This window comes from Typopeltis vanoorti, chromosome 26 (genome assembly GCF_054136105.1).
Source record: "Typopeltis vanoorti isolate ZY-2024b chromosome 26, IOZ_Tvanoo_1.0, whole genome shotgun sequence".
NCBI lineage: Eukaryota > Metazoa > Arthropoda > Arachnida > Uropygi > Thelyphonidae > Typopeltis > Typopeltis vanoorti.
The window spans coordinates 13,875,537-13,891,167 of record NC_143574.1 but is presented as its reverse complement, the minus strand read 5'-3'; the positions used below and the strand labels follow the sequence as shown (position 1 = coordinate 13,891,167).

Sequence of the window (15,631 nt, the reverse complement as noted above, 5' to 3'; positions counted from 1 at the left end):
TGACGTAACTAATCTTTACTTTTTGTTGCAGATGTGGTTTGTAATGTACAAATGGTGCTTTCACTGTCATCACAGTTTTGTATCACTCAATGATCTGACTTCAGCAGTCATTGATAACTACTATGTAATGTGTCTTTATCATTCTGATGATGTGTCATGATGCTTGAGAAAGAATGTGTATTTAAATTTATAAATACCTTTATTTCTATTCAATGTTTTTTAATTTACAAACAAGATGAGATCACTTAATTGATCTTTACTTTCTTCTCAGAGAGAGTTGTAGATCACAGTGTTGGACCATGTTGCAAATATGATTCATATTATAAGTACATGAAAGATATCTCAAATCAAAATACTTTCCTCAGCAAGATAGTTGAGATAATAGTTGACACTGCTGAGATAATTGACCCTTTAGTGTGAATTATCTCTGCAGCCTATTCCCTGAACATTGGATTGGATGAGGATTTGACATGACATGGCTTCTTCAAACCCTGGACTTAATAATATATGGAGTAATTCACTTTTAAGGGTTGTAAAAGAGAATGTTTTTCGAGCATGAATAACAAATAATAAGACTTCATAATTAACTACTTTTATGGTATTTAGCTTTTGGCTATGAAAATATCTAAAAGAATATGAAGTGATCAAGACATTGCAGAAAATAGAGACATACTCTAATTTCAAGATACAGAAGACTTTGTGTTCAACATGTGTAACTTTCAGCATTGTAAAATCAAATCATTAACTACTACCTGATGTTATTCTGCTAAGCAATGATTGAACTTTTTCAGAAGACTTCTTGCAGAAAATTAGACAATGATACTGCATATATATATAAAATGATTCAGAATGTCGTCATCATCATCAAATTCCTGACATTTACCCTCAAGGGGTGTACAGGATATGATAGTACTACATGAAAAATTTACATCATTACTAACTTCCTACCTACAATTTTCTGCCAAATCAATCGGTTACCTGTCAAAGCTACAACATTGTCAGATCTTATATTTATATATCTATCTTCTAAGGCACTTTTTACTGTATCAATCCACCTACATCTTGGTCTTCCTTTGGGTCTTTTTCCTGCCAACCTTGCAGAGAACACTTGTTTGGCTAATATTTCCTTGCCCATTCTGTTTAAGTGACCAGAAATTAGCTCTGCTAACGCATTCCTGGATGCTGACGATGTCAAGTTCTTTCCCAATATCCTCATTTTTAATGTAATATTGCCATTGATGCCATCTGTTCACGCCCCTAATCTTTCTCAGAACTCTCATATCTGTGGCCTCTAGTCTTTGGTCAAGTGTTTTACTTCTGACCCAGCTCTCAGATCCATAAGTGAAAATTGGTTTGAACACTGTCTTTATACAATTAATTTAGTGTTTTGACTAATTTCTCTCTTATTCCATATAAATTTATTCAGTTGACTTCCTACCATACCAGTTTTGTTGATTCTGTTGTCTATTTCCATATTTAATTTACCATCTTCACTAAAAATCGTGCCTAAGTAGCTGAAATGTTTTACTTGCTCCACAGGTTCACTGTTCACAATGCAGTTGACATTTTCAACAGTTCTGCCTATTTTTATTGTCTTTGTTTTTTTTATTGCTGACCTTCATACCATATCTATTACAACAGTTATTCAATTTAGTAAGGGAATCTTGAAGACTTGTAGATTTATTTAGAAGTATAACATCATCGGCATAAAGCAAGGAGCTGACATTAGCATCTCCAATTTTGATATCAGGTTTAATACCACTTTCCTTCATAATGTAATCCATATAGATAATGAATAACAGAGGTGATAATGTACATCCTTGTTTGACACCAGATTTAATAAACCATCTCCCTGTACTTCAAGTCTTTATTTGAGTTGTAAGTCAGCAGTTAGAATTGAAGGAAGTACAGGGAGATGGTTTAATGTTAAATCTGGTGTCAAACAAGAGAGAAGCTATTCAAAACGATCCACTGACACCATACAACCGTAGCGTTTTGAATAGCTTCTCTCTTGGCACCTTGTCATATGCTTTTTCCAGATCTACAAAACTTAAATACAGATCTTTGTTATATTCCCTTGACTTTTCAACTATTTGTTGTAAAGTGAATATCTGATCCTGACAGCCTCTGTTTGGCCTGAATCCAGCTTGTTCCTCACCAAGCTTCTCTTCCACAATCCTTCTCAACCATTTCTTAAGTATACTGGCATAAATCTTACCAGGAACACTCAGTAGAGAAATACCTCTGTAATTCTTACAATCAGTTTTATTTCCCTTTTTATATATGGGTACTATGAGAGCTCTACTCCAATCATCTGGAATTCGTCCTTCTGTTCAGGCCCTCTGAACTCTGCAGTGTAGCCGCTGTAAAATTTTTATATCTCCATACTTGAGCATTTCTGGTCTAATGTCATCTACTCCAGCTGCGTTTCCACATTTCAGATTTTCGATCGCTTTTTCTACTTCAACCATGGATATGTATTCCTGATCACATGCCTAGTCAGTGTTTTTTTATCACTGTGCTGTCATCACTGCTAGTTTTATTTAGCAATTTTTTGTTTGTAAACTAATTTAAAATAACTTGATGTACTAATGATGACATACATATTATCTTTAAAAATTTTGTTCTTTCCAGATGAATAATGTGAAAATTGATAGCCGCATAGGAACTCTTCACTTCATTAGATTTCCCACAAGTGAAATGGGAGTGTTTCTGGAATTGGCCAAATCCAAAGGAATGGCAACTCTGGCTAGTACCGTTTGTGCAACTGGTGGAGGAGCCTACAAATTTCAAAATGATTTCAGACGTGTAAGTCAAGTTCTAAAATATACTATGATACAATACTGACATATTTCAACTTTGTATTCTTTACATGAAATATGATAAAGCTCTCGAACCTAGAATTGCAGTATCCACTGTCACCCACACACTGTAGTTTTTAATAATATATCATAGTTAAACTCAAATTGCACATGCTCACAATCCAGCTATATTTGACTTATATTTTGAGTAGCTATAAATATACCAATTGCTAGAGTCATCATAAATAAGAAATATCTAATATTTGTTTTATTGAATTTTATTTGCAGTTAGCTTCCACTAAAGCAAACCTTCATATAACAAGGGGAAAAAATCTTGCTTAAAAACTAATTTGTGTCATATTTTAAGCCATACACTATTGTTAATTTTGGAGTTTATTTTTATTGTGTTGTGTTGAGGTGTATGGAAAACATTTGTTTCCACATGAAAATTTTCTCTACTAAGTAATCAGTAAAATTGAATATACCTAGTTTTCAGGAAGGAAAATCAATAAAATTTCAATAAAAGAAAAATACTTGTATCCTAATGAAAATGGTGAATATATAATATTATTAATATCAAGGGAGACCACATATTACTCACATCACATGTGATACCTTCTGTTAAATGCATTCATGTTATATACACTAACAACTCTCAAAACTTGATTTTTTCTCTCATAGAGAAAGTTAATAATTCATATATAATTCATAATAATAATTACTTAAATAAAAGAGCCAATAGGCTTCACTTCGACGATGTAACATTATTTAAATGAAGGGGATGTTAAATCCCACATTATTTCAAAGCCGAATAAGAAACTCAAAGATCAGAATCTAAGAGTTTCATGCCGAATATAGTATAGTAAACTATAAAAGTATCGGTGGATACTAGTGTAAGCTAAAGCACGTAGTACAAACTAGGGCAGCTCGTGGCAAAGGTGGATAAAGCTCTGATCACTATTCTTAGTATTTCCCATAATGTAAAACATCTCCTAGGAGATGTATGATGTTATACATTATGGTGGAAGGTGGAAACTCTTTGATTCCGATCTTTGAGTTTCTTATTCGGCTTTGAAATAATGTGTGATTTAACATCCCCCTTCATTTAAATAATGTTACATCGCCGAAGTGAAGCCTATTTACTCTTTTATTTAAGTAATTTATGGGTGCACCTTTTTTTGACAACTCATATAGCAAAGCATATAAGTTCTTTTCGCTATACCCTCAGTATTAATCTGGTCTGCCTACTCACTGATGAGATCCCAATGAGGGTTGAAACTGGTCTGGGTAGTGACCTTCCACCATAATGTATAACATCATACATCTCCTAGGAGATGTGTTTTACATTATGGGAAATACTAAGAATAGTGATCAGAGCTTTATCCACTTTTGCCACGAGTTGCCCTAGTTTGTACTATGTGCTTTAGCTTACGCTAGTATCCACCAATACTTTTATAGTTTAGTATACTTTATTCGGCATGAAACTCTATGATTCCGATCTTTGAGTTTCTTATTCGGCTTTGAAATAATGTGGGATTTAACATCCTCTTCATTTAAATAATAATAATATTCCATCTAGTCTTCATTTATGAGAAGCTAGATGGAGTTTATAGTAGAGTTCTTTTCATTGGAAGATCATTTGGAACTGCTCAATTAGTGTACTCCTATTGACTGAACAGTTATTCTTCACTCCTTCAGAAAAATGAGGAAAAGATGCAGATGCATTAAGGAAACTGGCACACTGAAAGAAGACATATGCAAGTATATTAGTTAAAAATTATGAGAAATAGGATAGAATGAACCAATGAGCAAAAACAATAAGTAAGTGCTGCAAAGGAAGTTCTCATATGGCCAAGCAAAACTACAGGACTTTCAGCTGAATGCCATGTTCAGTTTGTTTTGTAAAGTATTGGATATTATTTCCTTAGAATTGAATTTAACTATGAGAGTCAGAAAGTGAAGGAAAATTTCTTTGAGCAATTCTAGAATGGCTATTAAAGTTATAGAATAGTATAAATTAATTTACTAATTATAATTCTAGATCTCTTTACAGAGAATTACTTATTAGAGAATTGTAGCTATTGTATATAATTATATGTTTATAGTAAATATTTTGATTTCTTACATACTCAAGTTTCATTCTTTGAATATACACAACACATTAATTTTTGACGTTAATGCAACATCACAGATATGAATCTGAAACATTCTAACCAACTAAAATAAAACAAACATAATCTTACTTCATGACTGACTTTAATATATAGGTGGGAGAATAACATATTGTAGCAATCGAACTTGTGGATCTCCAGGTAGCGAAGAAGCTGATTGTCGATGACCTTCTCCATCACTTTTGAGAGTTGAGAAGTGAGAGCAATGGGACAGTCTGATGGCTGGCTTTTGTCTCCTTTTTTTAGATACAGACTGGGAAGAGATTGGCTTCTATTGGGAAAATACCAGATGATTATATAGGCAATACAGGATGGGTGTTAATTGTGGAACACAAGTTTCGAGCACACCTGGAGCAATACCATCTGGACCAGGAATCTTATTAGTATCAAGATTAATCAGGATTTTCCTTGATGTCCTTTTGGCAAAAGATCAGTGAAAAGCAAAGTGAAAGATCCTTGTACCTTCTCCAAACCACCACCACCTGCACTACCACAGTTTATGGTAGTGCAGGAAGTGATTTGCTTTAACCATCTAAACAAGAATTTGAAGGGGAAAAAAACTGATGCCAAGAGGTCTGCCTTTTCCTTGGATGATGTTGCAATTGTACCATCAAGAAGTTAAAGAGAGAGAGGTGGGAACAAGGAAACTGAGATGTTATGCCCAATAGCCTTAGCGGAGGACCAGAAGGCTTGACTGTCAGTTTTTTATTTTATACGTCTGACTCACACATGAAAGGTCACTAGACCTATAGCAGATCAGTAGGCAAGAATATAAGAAGAAAGGAGGAATCTGTTTACATTTTTTTGGCAAGTGATGGTTGTATTCTTTGGGGAAGGCAGAGTGAGCGGAGGCAGTGAAGTTGGTTTGGTTGTTTCAAGATGGACTGTAAAAAGGTGTTGGTTAGCAGTAGCTCTCGTTCTAATGATTTTGGATGAAAGTGGAAGAATAATAGTGGCCAATTCAGCAGAGAGAGAGAGATGGGAGGGGGTAATTAAAGTGGATATGTGTGAGAGAGGGATCATTAATTAACTGGATTGCCCTCTTCTGGATAGAATTGAGCAATCTTAAAGAGAATTTTGGGTACACTACCCCAAATATGGAAGCAATATTCCATTGTTGGTAGATTTGAGATTTATATAGCTAGCAGCTGTGAAGGTGTGAAATAGTGTCTTGTGCGAAAAAGTACAAGTTTTTTGTTGGCTGTAGAAGCTATGGTTGAAATGTGTTTTTGCCAGGAAAGGTTGGAGATATATACAGTCCAAGAAGCGAAATCTGTTTGTGGTATTATTGAGCAGGAGGCAAGTTTATTGCTTTCATTCTCATGAACTCTGCTTTGGAATCATTGATATTTTTACACTTTTTTGGATTGTTGTGTAAGCTGAATGAAAAGAAGTTTTTAATTTAAGCCAGTGAACATATATTGCATTTTTATCATGCACTGCAGAAGTGCATTATATGTGTGTGTGTGTGTGTGTGTGTGTGTGTGTGTGTGTGTGTGTGTGTGTGTGTGTGTGTTAAAGATGCCAATTTTAAACCTGGTTTTACTCCATTTCCCAAGTAAGCAAACAGACAAATAAGTCAAGTTTGCACCTGCACGTAGTGCAACTCGTGGTAAAGGTGGAATAAGCTCTGATCACTATTCTTAATATTTATCCTTAATGCAAAGCCCATCTCCTTGAGGAGATGTGTGATGCTATGCATTAAAGGCAAGGGGCCACTACCCAGATCGGTTTCAACCTTTATTGAGGTCTCATCAGTGGGTTCCAGGCTTAGAAATACCAAGGTTGAGTAATACAGAGCTTATAAGTATTTTACCAACATAAGTTACCATAAGGTGCTTTGACCTTATTAAAGAAAAATCTCAGGATGAGAGATAGATGTAGAAAGTTTTTTACCTTGGGTATAATATATATTAAAGATGCCAAGCTATTTTAAACCTGGTTTTACTCCATTTCCCAAATAAGCAAACAGACAAATAAGTCAAGTTTGCACCTGCACGTAGTGCAAGTCTAGGCAAACTTTCTACATCTATCTCTCATCTGAGATTTTTATTTAATAAGGTCAAAGCACCTTATGGTAACTTATGTTGGTAAAATATTTATAAGCTCTGTATTATTCAACTTTGGTATTTCTAAGCCTGGCTCCCACTGATGAGACCTCAATAAAGGTCGAAACCGGTCCTGGGTAGTGGCCCCCTTGCCTTTAATGCATAGCATCATACATCTCCTCAAGGCTTTGCAATAAGGGTAAATATTAAGAATGGTGATCAGAGCTTATTCCACCTTTACCATGAGTTGCCTAGACTTGCACTACGTTCAGGCGCAAACTTGACTTATTTGTCTGTTTGCTTACTTGGGAAATGGAGTAAAACCAGGTTTAAAATAGGTTGGCATCTTAAACATATATTATACCCAAGGTAAAAAACTTTCTACACATATATTTTTTTTTTTTTTTTTTTTTTTTTTTTTTTTTTTTTGAGAACCAGGATTTGAATGGTGGGAATTAGAGGATTTGCAGTAGAGTGGGAAATGGAGGCTTTCATGCCATTATTTCAGTTATTAATTCAGTGCAGATGTTGTTTGGATCAGGAGAGCAAAAACAATAATCAGACAATAAAAGAGACCTAAAAATTCTGGAGGTCATCTGAGTTGGCACATTTGTAGTGCCATAGGGTATGAGGCTGAGATTGACCTTGAAGACAATAAACTGTAGAGAAGGAGACTTGGATAAGATTGGGGTCAAAGTTGCAAATGAAGAGAGCAGACATCCACAGCATTTTTTTTTTTTTAAATGTTGAGCCCATACACGAAAGGTTGGTTAATCAATCTATAGTGCATTAGTACCGTGTATAGGTAGTGGGTTAGGAAAGGAGAAACTTGTTTACATTTGATTTAAAAGTCTGGATATTGTATTCCTTGGGAAACACCTCAAGGGCAAGACTTCCACATTACAGCAGTAGCAGGGATGGAGGAGGAAAGGAAACTAGTGGGTTTCAAGGTGTACTGCGAAGGGATGTTGGGCAACAGCTGCACATGGGAGCTCCACTCAGTACTAAGTCCGTTGGGCAGCAGCTGCCAACGGACTTAGTACTGAGTGGAGGAATTATTGATACTATTTCAGATAAACATTTTCCATGGAAATATTTATAGAATACACATAATTCAGAAACCAAATACCTGTGTGAAAATAATGGGAAGAGTGATTTGGTAAGAGATAGGTTATTAATCAATCTAATTGCTCTCTTCTGTATTAAGTCAAGCAGTTTGAAGGAGATCTTAAGTCCCCCCCCCCACTCCAAATGTGAGAACAGTATTCATTAGCTGGGCAGATATGTGATTTGTATAAGGTTAACAGCTGTTCAGATGTGAAATAACATCTGATCAGCTGAAAAGTGAAAGAGAAATCCTAGTTTTTTAGAAGCTGAGGATGCAGTGGTTGTGATGTGTTTATACCAGAAGAGGCATGATGTCAGTGATTCCAAGAAGAGAAATCTCATCTTGTCTGGAAATTTGAATGTTTTTAAAAATAACATTGGGAGAAAATGGTTCTTTTTGTGAGAAATAAGACAAAAATGGGGTTTTAATAGCATTGACATTGATGAGGTTATCTGAACCCCATTGGAGGATAGCTTGGGGATCAGAATTGAAGGCAATGGTGGTTGATGATCTGTAGGCTGAGATGAGTTGTGTAGAGTAAGGTTTATCAAATGAAAGGGAGGAGTGCAATGTGCTATCATCTGCAAAACTGTGTATTGGTTGGAGGTCAACTGAAGTAAGTCATTGATATATAGAAGGAAGAGGGTTGTTGAGAGACTAGAACCTTGTGGAACCTTGGTATTAGTTGAATGATGAGAGGATAAGGAACCATCTACTATCACACACGGTGTGCATCCAGATAGACAGAAGTCCTGACACAGAACAAATGATGGGAATTTGCTAAGCTAGCCATTGTGCCAGACTGGTCAAAAGCTTTGGAGATATCAAGTGCAACCACTTGAGATTCACCAACCTTCTCCATGGCATTTGTCCAGAGATGGGTGATATATGTGAGTAGATCTCCTGTTGATCAGCAGTGACAGAATCCATACTGGTGGTTGTTTATTAGCTGTGTGCCTTTGAGGTAGTATAGGAGCTGGGAATTGATGGTTCTCTCCATTACTTTAGATAGGCAGTAGTGATTTGTTGCCCTTTTTGGGAATGGACTGAATATAGGCCAATTTTCAGGCTATGGGATGGATACCAGTGGAGTAAGAGAATATATGGAGGTGACATAGCATTGGAGTCAGTTCTGGTGCACAAATCTTCAGGACAATTGGAGGAATGCCATCAGGAGATTTTTTGTGTCTAATTTGGATAATATTTTGCTGATCTCTTTCTGGATATGGTGACATTGTATTGTATATTGGGCATCTGGAATAGTTGGGGGTGGGGATTTTGAGGGAGAGCTAGTTAAGAAAAGATCCAGAGTGTTGGAAGAATGATCTGAATTGTCTGATTCTGGCTGGTAAGTTAACTATTTCTTCAATTATTCACCTTCCCTACTGTATTGATCTGTGAAGTTGGAGAAGGGGAAACCAGTTTATGTTGTGGATGTTAGTCTCCTAGGAAGACGCTCTCACAATTTGAGCAATTAGTTTGTATGAAACCGACTTTAGTAATAAGTAGTCATAAAGAGCAGCTTGGTTATCAGAATTAGAGGAGCAGTAAAGACTGCAAATATAGGCTATAAAGTGATGTAAAGAAATCTTGAGCCTTTAATCAAATATTGTGGTCAGTAGTACGATAAAATTTCTTTAATGCATTATAGAAGATTTTATACTGATTGCTAGCAAAAAATTGGAATGTTTGGCTCCACTCCCCTCTTAAAGCATCAATAAATTCCACTAATGAAAATGCCACTTTGACCATGTCTTAATTCTGTGTTCCAATTCATCTATAAATTTCTGGTTTATAGATGTCCTGTTTCTAGTTTTTAAATTTCTGGTTTATAGATGTCCTGTCCTGTCCTGTTTCTAGCTCATCTTACAGATGAGCTAGAAACAGGACACTGGACACATTAGTAATATTCCAGTGTTAGCCTTTGCAGATCATATCTTTTAATAATTGTTATGTGACATGAAGCATTATCTGTTGGAAAGTATAAGAGTTGGTACCATAAAATAGCTCCACTTCAGGACCTAGCAGTCATGATTCCATGTATTATAACCGGTGTACCTATACCATGAGAAATGATCCTGCATCAATATGCTCCATTTCAGACTTCATTAGGACACACTCCAGATGAAATCATTCTGCAAGCATGATGCGTAACCATATACATCCATCAAACTGTAAACGTATATAGTGTGACTTGACACTACAGAGACTTGATGTCTGTTGTTCTGCATGTGGTCCAGGTTTTGTGTTCTTTGGCTCATGCCATTTGATGTGTATTTTGTTAACAGAAGTTAGTGAATGTCAGCACGGTTAGCCTAGTGGCTTCGCTTTGCAACCATATGCCTGGGGAAGGAGTGTCCTAGGTTTAATTCCCATCGGAGACGTGAGGAGCTCAAGGATCTTCCTCAGCCATAGCCAAGTTAGCCAGTCTTGGGCGTAGACAGTAGGGTTTTTTATCCCACAAAACAGGCAAACCGGCCTTGAGAACTTAACACTAAAGAACATAGGATACACCGGGGCATAGGGCTGACCACCTTATCCTGTGAACGGTTTGAGGTCTGATGATTAATAAACCCTCGACACTACAATGTAAAAGAGGGTAAAAAGAAGATGAGGTGAGGTTAGTGACCCGCAGCTCTCTAAATGGGATTGCTTGTGTCTTGTCACATCTCTGAACCCATATTCCCTAGGATCTGAAACAAAATGAGATAATTAGTCTTCTAGCATCAGCACCTTTCAGTCAGTATTTAAGCTTACTTGGTTTATATTGGGCTGAGGGTTACCCATGGATTTCTGTTTCTTAGCACATTGCTGTATGTATGTTAGCATGTACAGACATTTTACCCACTGACATTCTTTTTCTGAAATGATGTTAGCTCTCTCTCTCCCCCCCCCCCTTGTACGTATTATTCAGCATAAAAATCAAATTGACTTCTTAATGATCTGCTGATTTTTTCTCCCAAAAATGTGCCTATTGCTTTATTTACATATAGTTTCCTGCAATTGGGCAGTTGCATGACATTTGGTAAAATAGCATATCACCAGTAATGCAACAACTTCTGATAGAATAACATATCAGCAAAACATGATAGCTGTGACAGAGAAAGCGATGTATCACTGAATTTATTTTGTTTTGTCTATCTACACCCAAGGAGTACTGGTAAAAGTACCAGACTGGATGTATCACCAGTAGGTTAGGAACACTATTAGTGTTTACACATTCACACACAACACAAAAAAATAAATAATTGAAAATTCAGAATTTTTTTCATAGTTAAAAAGATATATTTTTTACAGGAGGTGAACTTGGAACTTCATAGGTTTGATGAGCTTGATTCTCTTATTCGAGGCATCCGATATATTGAAGCATATAATCGTCATGAATGTTACTATTGGAGTAATCCTGTGAATGAAGAACTGTGCCATAAAGAGCCTTTTGACTTCAGCAACCCTTATCCTTTCCTTGTGGTAAATATAGGATCAGGAGTTAGTATTTTGTCTGTTACATCACCCATGCATTACAAAAGGGTGACAGGTTCGAGGTAAACTTTACTTCATTTTCCTTTGACAATTTTTATTCAAATTATTTATTTATGTATAGCTTTTTAGAAGAAATATGGGATAATTATTTATTCTTCCAGTTGTTAGTAATATCACTTATTTCGTCAATACAGTAAGCCGAAGTCTGTGACAACATATATCATGCATCTATGGACCTGCAAATGTAATTCCAGTGACATGACAGGAGAATTGATATTTCAAAAGGCAGTTGCATCTGCTTATATTCATATCAAAAACCTACAATGGCAAGAAATCTTTCAGCTGAGCTGTGGAATAATCTAAACCAATGTTTCCCATCTGCTGGTCCATAGTAAATTTTTACTGATCTGCAGAACTTTTATGCCAATGGCCCTTATTTTTTTTAAACCATGTAAACATGTTAAAAGAAAAAGCATGTTGGACGAGGTGAATTGCACATTAATTTAGTATTCCTTGGAACTAGCATTCTTCAGAAGACAGTATTTCACAAATTGTTTGGAAAATAATACCAGCAAAATTCAAATGTAATAGTTTCTAAATAGCGCACTGAAATATTGAAATGTGTTATATAACAATAAATTTATTATACTTTTCTATTCCTATCTTTGACCAAAGCCAGTATATGTCTGTGGCCAAATATTGTTAAAATTTTTAGACATTGTTAGATGTTATGATATAGCCTGTGGCCAGATATTATTAAATATCTGTTGTTAGATATTTTGACATTAAGTTTGATATTACAAAAGGTTTCTTTGGTTGTCCCATAAAACATCAGTTGAAGCAGTTGACAGAACACTGAGGGATATTGGATTATACAATCAAAGAATGGGTGGAATAATGATTTTATTTGCCAGTGATTTTCAACAAGCACTGTCCGTTGTATCCTATGGAACCTGGACAGATGAAGTGAATGCCTGCTTTAAGAAATCATCACTATGGCATGATATAGAGAAGTTTTCTTTCAAAATAAATATGCGTGTTCACCTATGTGGAGACTTTAATGCACATTCCTTCTCCTCAAAATTGTTAAAAATTGGCATGGTGAAGTACAGCAAAGAGATGGAAAAATTATCTTAACACGCCTAAATATTGGGAAAATTGTCCAAACTGCAGACAAACTGTTGTTCAGTGTCTACCCATCTATTGAGAACATAACAGAAAAATCACCATCTTGGTTCAGGGAGAGAGCTATCCTTGACGCCAAATTCTTTGAAACTGAATATGATGGAAGCTGTGATGTTTACAGATATCGGAGAAATTGTCTTCATTTCTCGGATACCCCTCATTCCTTCAGACTATCCATTTGCATTCAAATAGTTACAATTTCCAATAAGAATTTACTTTGCAGTGACAATTAATAAATCCCAAGGACAGACCCTTAAATATGCAGGTTTAGATTTAAGAGGTGAATATTTTGGACATGGGCAGTTAAATGTAGCATGTTCTCGAGTTAGCATTCCTAAGAATTTAATTATTTTTGTCGAGGATTAAACTTCTAATGTTATTTACAAAGGAGTGTTATAATACTCATGGGTCAAAGCTATATAACTGAGAGGAGACCTCCATATAGCCTTTAAAGGAATGCGGAGAACGGACCAGGACTTCTGACCTAACGTCCAATCTTCACCTTCTCGTGGTGCACCCTGTTGGGTATCTACCTGGATACTGAACAAACAACGATGGGCTGGTAATTTGGGATTTAGCTGACCAAATTGTATTCTTATTGGTTAAACCAAAATAAAAAATGATGGTACGACATGACAAAATTTCATGCCGGCTGGAGCATCGCCCGGTTAAACAAGGCCCCGTTGTTTTCGCCAGGGAACCAGGGCGAACAGCGAAAAGTCAGCTACTGGAACAAATCTGAATACAAACCCCAACTCAACATCACCAGAGTTAAAGATTGGTACTATCAACATAAGAAGCCTGAATGGCAAAGAAATGGAACTAGCTGAGGAATTAGATAAGTACCAGATCGACATAATAGGGGTGACTGAAACAAAAAAGACAAAAACTGGTGAGATCTTTCTGAGCAATAAATACAAAATGTTATATTCAGGCAATGACAATCAAGGAAAAGAAGGAGTAGCCATAGTATTCAACACAAAATATGAGGCTAATCTTCTTGAATGGCAGTCGGTCTCAAGTAGAGTAATGTGGGCAAATATGAGAATGGGGAACTGGACAATGAGACTTATTTGTGCCTATTGTCCCACAGAAGGTTCTACTAAGGTAAAAGTGGTGGAATTTTTGAGGCTTTAGAAAAAGCAACTGACACAATGGAAAAGGAAAAGTTGGTCCTTGTTGGGGATCTAAATAGCAGAGTAGGAAATGATTGCGAGACATACAAAAATATTTTGGGAAAATTTGGAGAAAAGAGCAAAGCTAATAATAATGGCAAATATCTGTTGGATTTCTGCTCAGGACATGGACTGGTTATTACTAACACCATGTTCCAACATAAAAATGTGCACAAATTCACATGGAGAGAAGAGGCAAGGAATAAGAAAAGTCTCATTGACTATGTTATTGTTGATAGTGATGTTTTTTCCCTGGTGCAGGACACTAGAGTGTACAGAGGATTTGAAATTGGAAGTGATCACTATTTAGTCTTCAGCAGGATAAAATTCAATTTCATATTGAAAAGAATAACATGTAAGAAAGTTTTAAAGCGAATAAAAGTTGAGAAGCTCTCAAATGTGAATTGTAGACTAAAATACACAAAGATTATTGAAGAAAAAATGAAAGAGTTTCAGAACAGGAATCAAACCTTGGAGATTCGGTGGCAAACTCTGAAGGAAACATTGATTGATTCTGCCGGAGAGGCATGTGGTGTGGTTGTCTGCAAGGGTAAAATATTCAGAACTCTCTGGTGGACACAGGAAGTTAAACAGGCAGTGAAGGAAAAGAAGGAAGCATATCAAAAGTTCCTGTCAAATAAGTCTGCTTGTTCTCTTAGAGAATACAGAGACAAATGCAAAAATGCTAAACACTGTGTAAAACTAGCTAAACAAAAGTCATGGGAGGACTTTGGCAAGAATATAGAAAATAAATATCAAGAAGGTGGCAAAATATTCTGGAGGTTGTTGAAGAAGCTTAGGAATGGAGGAAAGAGTGCTGTAAAAGGAGTTAGAGATGATAAAGGTGACATGAAAACTGGAGAAAAAGATATCCTTGAGATATGGAGTAATTACTTTGAAAAACTGCTAAATGAAACAAGCAGTGATGACAGCACAGTGGTAAAAAAACACTGACCAGGCATGCGTCAGGAATACATATCCATACTTGAAGTAGAAAAAGCCATCAAAGGCTTGAAATGCAGAAAGGCAGCAGGAATAGATGATATTCGACCAGAAATGCTGAAGTATGGTGGTATAAGAGTCTTACAGTGGCTGCACTACATAGTTCAGAAAGCCTGGACAGAGGGACGAATTCCCGATGATTGGAGTAGAGCTCTCATAGTACCCATATATAAAAAGGGAAATAAAACTGAATGTGAGAATTATAGAGGTATTTCCCTACTGGGTGTTCCTAGCAAGATCTATGCAAGTATACTTGAGAAACAGTTGAGAAGAATTGTGGAAGAAAAGCTTGGTGAAGAACAAGCTAGATTCAGGCCAAATAGAGGCTGTCAGGATCAGATCTTCACTTTACGACAAATAGTCGAGTAATTACTATTATTACGGGCAACTCCAGGGAGTCATTAGACTCATCGAGGGAGGCCCCAAATCATATTCATCACAACTATTCAACATTCATACAGTATCTATCATACCTCGCCTTAAACTCATTCACTGTCACAGCATCCACCACAGACTCAGGAAGCGCATTCCACTCATTCACTACTCTAAAAGTAAAGAACCCAGCTTTAACACCTTTACTAACCACACTTTTGCCCAGTTTCCATGGATGTCCCCTAGTCCTCCCACAACCAGCCCTGTTCTCAAAAATATCTTCTGAATT

At 36.2% G+C, this 15,631-nt stretch overlaps 1 protein-coding gene across 3 annotated transcripts in view; it reads left to right on the top strand.

Annotated features, from left to right (window-relative positions):
* Positions 1-15,631, top strand: part of LOC150092343 (pantothenate kinase 1-like) — a 120,856-nt gene that overhangs the window by 43,040 nt on the left and 62,185 nt on the right. For all 3 annotated transcript variants that reach the window (XM_090415166.1, XM_090415165.1, XM_090415167.1), the window contains exons 4-5: positions 2,635-2,808; positions 11,426-11,670. In XM_090415166.1, coding sequence (XP_090271292.1) covers positions 2,635-2,808; positions 11,426-11,670 — 419 coding nt within the window. The remainder of the gene's footprint in view (positions 1-2,634; positions 2,809-11,425; positions 11,671-15,631) is intronic.